This window comes from Eucalyptus grandis, chromosome 7 (genome assembly GCF_016545825.1).
Source record: "Eucalyptus grandis isolate ANBG69807.140 chromosome 7, ASM1654582v1, whole genome shotgun sequence".
NCBI lineage: Eukaryota > Viridiplantae > Streptophyta > Magnoliopsida > Myrtales > Myrtaceae > Eucalyptus > Eucalyptus grandis.
In genome coordinates, this window is record NC_052618.1 from 20,714,677 (window position 1) to 20,724,170 (window position 9,494).

The 9,494-nt window shown below is 38.3% G+C and overlaps 1 protein-coding gene across 1 annotated transcript; it reads right to left on the reverse strand.

Annotated features, from left to right (window-relative positions):
- Positions 1-263: 263 nt before the first annotated feature.
- On the reverse strand, positions 264-7,852 carry LOC120295968 (oligopeptide transporter 4-like). The gene is made up of 6 exons (XM_039317601.1): positions 7,313-7,852; positions 5,552-5,649; positions 1,623-2,186; positions 1,264-1,516; positions 974-1,156; positions 264-878 (listed from the first exon to the last, which is right to left on the reverse strand). The coding sequence occupies exons 1-6, from the start codon at positions 7,850-7,852 to the stop codon at positions 264-266; spliced, it is 2,253 nt and encodes a 750-aa protein (XP_039173535.1).
- Positions 7,853-9,494: the final 1,642 nt, after the last annotated feature.

Consider the following 9,494-nt stretch of genomic DNA (forward strand, 5'->3'; position numbering starts at 1 on the left):
AGAACGTGACCGTGGCTTCTGATGACAGCTTGATTACTTCAGCTATAATCAATCGTGACCCTCTTCTCTGTATCTCCAAGCGAAGTACTTTACTGAAACCATTCATCATAATACAATGACTAATGCAAACGAACAAATCCACAATTTTGGTAACATGAGAGGAAAACGAAGTACATCAAGCATCTACATTTCCTGTAATCAGACTTTATTAGCTTAAAACTTTTCCAGTTGTAGTCGTTGTGGACTTTTCCAATGAATTCACATTATTTCGTTGGACATCCATCCACAGACATCCCTTTGGCGGTTGGACAACTCGCCAAGTCACAATGCTCGCCACCCGTTCCCCACCAATTCAGTCCTCTGTTCTCCATTCCTAGACAAAAGTACAAAAGCACCCCCATGAACGCCACTCCCGCGTCCATTGCTGCAGAGAGTACATAGTTGTACCTCTGCCACCACTTCTTCCGGTAACGGAAGACAAAGAAATTGAATATTGTCCCCACGAGTACCCACGCACTGTAGTTCAATGGTGTGGCGGGTGGCATGTCACCCGTCGCCCCAAGGAGCACCGGGAGGTTGATCAGCGGGATCCAGGATTTGTCCGGGAATGCCTTGTGCAGCAACCAGACTAGGAAAGGGCCTACTGCGCCGCCGAGGAAGAACCAGTTCATGGCCTGGTAGTTCCCTTGGACTCCAAAGATGCGCTTGGGCCCCACCAAGCCCCATATCACAGAGGCGTCAAAGAATACCCTGTCACCCGGGCACGTCCAGGGGCTGTCCGGCGGCAGGAGCTGATCCTGGCATATGTTGGTGATGGAGTTGAGCAGCCACCATTCCACGGCCATGTTGACGGTCCCCGCAATGATCGTGCCAATGAACTGCATCAACCATGGTGGGTTTTAAATTCCAACAACCAGCCAAAATACTTCCAGCAATCCAAGATTTTTAGTCATAAGGAAGCAACAGAATGTACCTGAACTAAGAACATGGATCTTGGAGGGATCTTCATGTAATGTCCAAGCTTGAAGTCACTGAGGAAGGACACAGCCTGGGCCATGCTCATGTAGCCGTAGGTCTTGAAGCACACATTGGCTATCGGATGACCCGGATATATCACCCCCATGATATATTCTGTAATAATGTTCAATCCTGGCGTCTGTAAACGAAGGTCATATTGAGAATCGGTGTCAATATTATAAGGTACCAATGATGCAAAGCAATAAGACTTGTTCGTTTTTCTTTTTTTTGGTCAGCAGACATGACCTGATTCGTCGTCGCAGTGATTATACTGATTGGAAGAGTGAAGATAAATGCCAGGGCGCTGGCAAAGAGAAGTCCCCACCACGGCATTTGGACCTGCTTGTTCAAGAATATGCAGAGCGCGAGAGACACTGCGACAGTTAGAACCAGCAACAAATAAAACCACCACGAAGGGATGTCCTTGTATCTTCTCATCAATCTCGTGTGAATGTCTTCCTTCCCCTTGTATGAGGCACGATACCGCTCATATATTTCTCTGTCCCCATTGTCCGAGCAAGCAACATTTCAGAATCTATTTCATCCATATCAGAGGACAAAAGCCAGGATCCAGAGACTTAATCAGATCAAGATGTAATTAGTACCTTCCATAGAAGAAGCCGACATGGGTCAGTGTGGAAGCGATGGTGGCAAAACCGACCCCGTAGGTGAAAGCAAAGAGCATGCTCAGATGAATCCGTCCTTGCTCCTCATATTTGGTCTTATCCAGCTCGAAGTTGCTGTTCACGATGGCCGTGATGTTGTACGGCTGGCCTTGTTTCGTGAATAAGTTCGATGAGAAGATGGGAAATCTATCCGCACCATACAAATTGAATCCCCAATATGCTAACGGGATGGCAACATACACCATTAATGTGTACCCCGCGAAGATGTTCATTATGGCGAAGAACGGGCTTACGAGAGGGCTGGATAAGAAGGACACGACCACAGTCCAATCGAGGGTCAGTGCTCCAAGCCCGAGCCCTTTCATCCCGGACCCAATCTGCTGAGCTGTGACTGACTTGGAGAAGATCCAGCAAATCCAGGATATGTTTCCGAGCGTCGAGAAGAGGTAGCCTGGGATGACGTACCACGAGAAGCTGCATATCAAGGCTATTATGAAGAATTTTGCCCGCGACATGCGTCGTTCATCTTTCTCATGCAAGGCCCTGCGAAATTCATATTACATACCAATTTCAGATGACAGACAATCTGCTGAACATGATTATTTTTGCACATTCAGCTTATCGTTGGCAAATGCAACCTTGGAAAGTACCAATAAGCCTATTGACAACACATTTCATTATGATATGGCGATCAAACACTTCACAGGTACTGAATTTGGATCATACAGATACTCAAGAAACTTCATAATCGAATTATAAACTTCTGAAGCCCATTATGTCAAAATGTCCCTTGGAGTGTGGTCATCTTTTCCTTAGAGAACGGAAAGCTTCGACAATGGACATGGTTATCTGTACTTATGAACGGTGTTTTGATTCTTTCGCTCCATCTTGTTGTTCCTAATTGCTGCCAATCGGCTTACGCTTATCCATCAGATCGACATCCTACTCGGCTCTAACTCAAGATCTTGTCTTACCGCTATTGTTATGGGACGGATTTCTTGCCGCCAACGTTGATCAGGGGTTAGATACTCTCTAGGCCTAACTATCTCCTAAGGTGGCCCGATACAATTTCCACGACGAGCTTCCCGCATCGACATCCTGTTTTAGTCGCATTTTGAGAGCGAAACACTCCTTAATTTCCTCGCTGAAGTAGAAATTGCTGCTGGTATGATCTTATCAGACCTTTCGTGACAGCTATAGAAACTTCAGTGGCGCAATATGCATTTTAGTCAATGCATGCAACCATGTTCACAGAAATCTTTGATTTGTTGTGACTCCAGATGGAACATTTCAAAGAGAATGATCAATTAATAAAGGGACAATTAAGTAATTAATTGGTATAAGAAAGAAGAACTGTCGAAGGTTACGAAATTCAGTAATAAAGTCAATCATAAGTAAAAGCTAGCTAAGGATATCCACCTAAATGATATGTTCATGTATTATAATAGGATGCCAATTCAATAAGAAATCTTCAAGGGAAAATCATAATTTCAACCAATTTAGTTAGACTTTGCAATTTTGTCAAATTAGTTTTGAATCTTCTCACAAAACCCCAACGATGTCCTCCTGTTGATTGCCGCTGTCCATCTTAGCATGTCAAGCAGAACGACCAACAACATTGGAGTTCCACACAGCAATTTTTGGACCATATCGACAATATTGAAAAAGTTTAACTGAATTAACATTTCGCATAATAGATTTAAGACTAATTCAGTAATTATCCTCGAGATCTTGGTAGCACCTAAAGATGAAGTTGCGATGTGAATGCTTTTATGTTTGGAATTCAGACGGGAGGATGAATCTACGGCAGAATCTATGCTCGGTTCAGGACCACCCACGTCATTGGGTGTTCGAATCGAGGGTTGACTTTGAACATGAATTGAGTGAGTCAGGCGAAGTATTCCCTGTCGCTTACGCATGGACAACTCTTCTTATTATATTCAATAAACCATCGTTAGACATAGAATATATAGGGAAAATTATTAAGAAGGACTTAAAGTAACCATGACAATTTCAAATGAAGATTTGACTCGTTGGCCAGTCAAAGGCATTTTCGTCCAATAAAATTTTAAATATTATCTAAAAATATTAACAATAAATTAATTTTCTTTTAAAAAAAGGAATGAAATCAAGCAAGGGCTTAGACCTCGCCATCACCCCACCATCTAGACCGCAAGCGTCGGTGATGGTGGAGATGGTTGACGAAGGGTTGGCGAGTTGTTCGGCACCAGCTAGACCACAAGTGACGACCAACACTTGTGACTGACCCTTGCTAGTGGTGGCCCTTGGTCAAATTTAGGTGAGGGCTAGCGACCCTCCATTGGCTAACCATCCCCACCATTGTTGGCCCTTCTCGGTGATGGTGGGGTGGCGGTGTTGAGGGTTGCAAGCCCTCATCGTTTTCCCTTCCCCTTCCATTTTCTTGAAATTTATTTTGTCATCTAATACAAAAAAGACAATAGGAAAAAAATTCAAAAAATTAAAGGAAAAAAATAGCCAATGAGTTAGGCAATTCTTTAAGATTGATATGGTCATTTCAAGCCTCTTCACTTTATGCTCTTATTTGAAAAATGAGAACACTTTAACTCCATATTTAAAATAAGTTTCACTCAAACTCTTATTTGAAATTTTCCCTAATATAATATATGTGTGAGTATATATAGCCCCAATGCAATGTCAAAGCGGAGAGGCCGGCAAAAGTTGCTGCCGCACGCTCTGTAACAAGTTAAACTTAAGATGTAAATGTTGTGAAAACATATATATCATGATCTAACTAAATTCCTCTTGAAACTATCTTTTTCAACCTCCCCTTCGAGCTACATTTTTGTAATCCGACCCTTCGAAGCCAAGTTCCTGCACCCGCCAGTGTACTCACACCATGACACAAGCCTCCTCATACAATGGAAATTGACGGATCTCGTGTCGTACTGATTAGTATCTTCCGATCACTGGAGTGGCTCGGATCATATCGCCGGACCAGGCCAGGACGAACCGGACCAGAGTGACCCTCTAACCCGAACAATTTGTATTCTACTATGATCTATAGATACTGTTCATTATAGTCCGGTGGATTTTCTTCTTTCTATCCGCTTTAGGTGGTCTTTAACCGTGGGCTTCCCTTGTATACTTATTTAATAAATGGCTGCTTAATTATAAAGATAATATGTAGAATATAATTTTAGAAAGAAAAAGGACCAGGGCTGCTGGGGCCGCACATGCCGACAGCTTCCACGTGCATGGTAACCCATGCCTTATATTTGAATTCTACATCCATCCTTCGTTTTGAACTCACGCATGTTGGAAAATAACAAGTCGCAAATGCACGCTTAAGATATCTGAGAAGACAATTGGATGGGCACTGCGGAGACAAATGTCCAAGTTGTGGCTAGTATGTGCTCCTACAACTTAGCTTTTTCCTCCCCTTTTTAAATGATGAGGGAGAAAAAGAAAGATGAGATGAAAATGTGACGGAAGGTTTTACGTAGCTTTTCAGAATAAAAATTTACAAACTCGACATCATGGGTTTCTCTTGTGAGGCTAGCTAGCACCCTCTTGGCACAAAAATAAATTTCATACTACAGAAACAAATTTCTCCCTTTGTTTGAATGTGCATATGACGTCGGTTATTGTTAAGATAGATATCTCTTAATTATTATTATTATAAAGAATAGTTGTTACTTTTGGTTTCTTTTCTGCCATCACAGAGATCCATTTAGTTTACAGGAGATGATTGACCCAATTCATCCTTTAGATCAAAATTTAAAAGTGAAGAATTGACTAAATCGATGGTAGAGAGAATTTCTTAATTTCGAGCGGCAAACATTATTAATTATCTGTTGGAGAAAGGGTGTTTTTGTGCAATTTTTTTAAATAAAATAAAAAATAAAAATAAATGATGAATTACTAACCGGAAGAGGGAGACTTGAACGAGAGTGCTTGGCCACCACATGTGAGCAGGCTCCACCGCGTACTTCCTCAGCAGCCCCGCCCATCCGTATCCCAGCACCTGCACTCCTCTTCTCCTCACATCATTAGCATTCTCTACTTTGAAAATTCTGTACTTTGTAACTGAGATATATATCGGAGAAAACATACAATCTTTTTTGGGCTCTTGTATTACATCAAGTTTCTTCAGCTCTAAAATGTAAAACCCAGGTGTTTTGCAATCTCGAGTTGAAATGAGCATTAAATAGTACATAATAAAAGTTAACATACAATAAATGTCACAATTTATATACAATGATCATTTGGATACCATGTCTTTTTCATCAATCAATCAGGTGACATAACTTTTCAAAAATATTAATTCAAGCAATATCCACAATTTACCTTACCGAAAAATCTGATGCGGGGCATTTGATTTCCAATCACTTGTTGAGAACGTCTTTTAAAAGTTATATCACTCAATTGATTGATTTAAAAGTTATAACAATTATGTGATTGATTGATAAGTTACATCAACAAAATTAGTACCGTGCAAAAGACAACGATATTTGTTATGATTTTTTTAATACAAAGTACAAATAGAATTATGTCAGGAATACTTTATGCTAATGGGAATTCATATGTTAGGACCATCTCTAGATACTTTTGGATTTTTACAGTTTAGATAAGTTTCGCTTCCTAGTAATTTTAGGCAATTCTGAGGCTTAGAATATAAGCCTGTGTTTGTTTAAGTGCTCTTCATCAGCTGGCGATTAGAATGTGACCTCAATCTCATCTCATCTCATCCAACTAATATAAATTGAGAAAGTTTTTCCATGACAGACCATTCCATGTGCCCACCACTAGCAAATTATCTCTTTTTAGTCATGAAATTTAACCAAAAAATACGTAGTTAATAAATTAATTACTTGTCAATGACGTAATATATGTATTATAATATTCCTTTCGCTTCCTTCCTCTTTAAAGCTAACTGCATAAAATAATTATTGTTGAAATTTTTCCAATTATAGAGTCCCGTGGGCAACTTACTACAAGTCACCTGACTTGCTGGGAATTCTCAGAAAAAGGGTCACTTTGTAAGAATCAAAAGTTAATAAAATAAAATAAAAATTCTAAATAAGTATCTAAAGTGGACATTTTTTATTTTAAAAAAGCCCAAAATGCCATTTTTTTTTTTTATATAAGAACTTGAAATAGACATTATTTCAAATAAGGACATAAAATAGTCATATCAGTCTCAAAGAAAAGCTTGGACTCATTGGCTGGTGAGGGCAGTTTTGTCTTTTGTATTTTTATATTTTTTCTTTTTATATTTTTTCTTTTCAAAAAAGAAAATTCATAAAAAACTTAAAAAGAAAAATACTTGCTTTTTTTTAAATAAATTTTTAAATCTAATTAAATTTAAATCGTGTTTGAATGAAAATATATCAGATCGGTCATAATTTTTTGTTGGACGGCAAGGTTAAACTATTATTTGAAATAACCATAATTGTTTCATGCCTTTTTTTTAGACTGATATAGTTTCTGATATAGTTACTTCAAACTCTTATTTGAAACATTGTCCATCTTATGTTCTTATTTGAAAAAATAAGGCATCTCGGGTCTTTATTTGAAATTTTTATAAAATAAAATAAAGGATCTATTCATGCAAAAAAGCAAAAGAAAGAGAACTATCAAAACTCTCGATTAAAAAGGCCAAGTCCTTTTAACTATGGGAAAAGTACCTGGGTAGTGATTATGAGAAGCCAACCGACGAAGAAGGAGATGCTCCGGAGATAGAAGGCCTTGATTATGTTGACGATGCCCACCGCGTAGGCCGTCCCCGACCCGAACGCGCTCCCGGCATTGGCAAAGATGGAGATGAGCACGTGCTCCTTCATGTTGAACGGCCCTGGGTTGAGCGAGAACATCCTCGGCCCGAGTCCAGGGATACAGAACTCCGCCGTGGGGAGCACGGCCGCCATGAACCGCCCGATGGGTAGGGTTGCCACCTGCACTGTGATCTGGGTTATGATGAGGGGCTCGGTCCGGTATGAGAAGAACTGGTTGAGGAAAGAGAGGAGGGCGCACGAGAGCACCCCCAGGAACCACATTCGAAAGGTCCACACAGGCAGGGTCGGGTCGTCGGTGTTGGTCACGATAAGCCGGACTTGCTCGATGGGCAAGAGGTCATCCTCTGTGTCGTCCACATCGTTCAGGGCCACCGGCTTTCTCAAGTTGGCAACGGTGGCGGAAGGCGGGGCTACTAGTTCTACGCCGCTCATGGTGTTGGGTATGTGTGAGTATCGAGGGGGATTTGGTTTTTTGTGCGTGCGTATGGCTTGGCTTGAAGTGATTTGAAATGCTAAGTTTAGCCTTTTTAATATGGATTGGAAGGTTGACTGGTAGAGCATTTGAAAGCTTGGACGTCAATACTCTTTTTAAGTGGGGTAGATCCAATTTGGCCAAATTCAATACAAAAATAGAAAAAAAGAAGGGACAGTTCCTCAAGGCTTACCATTATTATGGTGCGATTCATTTATGCCGACTCTCAGTTTTTTTTTTCCTTTTTGTAGATAAAAAAGGGTGGGGAGGTGTTGCCAATGTAACTACTCTTCCAAATGTCATCATAAGAGCTTCACGCCAGTTGCTCAATATTATATTTTAGGCTCTGCTTGGCAATCAGAATAAAATTTTGGATATGATGTTTTATATTTGATACTTACTCGAGACAAGATAAAGTCAAATATAAGAAGAATATAAACCAAATACAATTATCTTATAGGGGTGGGATAAAAATAAATAGGATTTCCAATGTTTATGATTGAAAAGTTATTTTTCTCGAATAACAATCTTCTTAAATCAACAAAATTAAAGTTGTATTTCAATATAAAAAAATGTTTGAATTCTAATATAACAAATTCAAAATAACAATTTAGTTATTTTAATTTAATCTTATTCATATTTATACATTTCAATTCAGTTATATTTTATTATATAAATTCAATATAAAATATAATATATTTTATTAGATTTTTTTATGTATTTTCGCATTTTAGGTATATTAGTACAATTTACTATTTAATATAATTTTGCTGGAGAATGATGGAAGGGGAAGAAATTAATTAAAAAAGAGTGAAAATAAATAAATAAATAGAAATAATGGTTAATACCCTGAAAAATCTCAAGCGATACATATGTGATAAATTTACTCAAAACTATTTTTTTTACCACAAAAAACTCCAAATTGGTGCACCTTTGACAAAACCCTCTATTAATTTCCGTAAAATTTTACTGTCAAATTACTAAATTAAATGACACGTGATAGTTGATAGGTGTACAAATTTGAGATTTTACTCTCCGTTTGTTACAGATTATACAAATTTTTTTATTTTTTTGTATTAATCTAATTTAACAAATGGCATTTTTGTCACAAATATACTAGTTTGAGGTTTTTGTGGTCGAATAAATTAGTTTGCGGCAAATTTGTCACAAGTGTATCAATTTAGGATTTTTTATGACTAGTTGGAATAAATTTGTCACGAAGTACTAGTTTGAGGTTTTCATTATCAAAAATTAGTTTGAAATAGATTTGTCACAAGTATACCAGTTTGGGGATTTTCAAAGTATTAACCCTAGAAATAAATAGAAGCTTTTATCATATCTCTATTTATAAAATTTTTGGTTTATCTATATTAATTTATCATTTATACCAATTAATGTATATGATATAATGTAAATATATTTGATTTTTATTATTGCAATCACATAAGATATAGCAAAATCATTGAATTTCATATCATATCCTACCAAATTTTATCTTTATTAAAAATCCGAATGACTAAACGTAACCCCAGCTATTACTACTCAATACGCATGTATGTACAGTGGCTTATCATTGCAGTCCCGTGGACAAATTGGAAATCA

Coding starts and splice junctions, on each gene's coding strand:
- LOC120295968 (XM_039317601.1), bottom strand. CDS start 7,852: ATGAGCGGCGTAGAACTAGTAGCCCCGCCTTCCGCCACCGTTGCCAAC. Junction 1,157..1,263: donor TCACTGCGACGACGAATCAG/GTCATGTCTGCT, acceptor CTTCGTTTACAG/ACGCCAGGATTGAACATTAT. Junction 879..973: donor GATCCATGTTCTTAGTTCAG/GTACATTCTGTT, acceptor TGGTTGATGCAG/TTCATTGGCACGATCATTGC.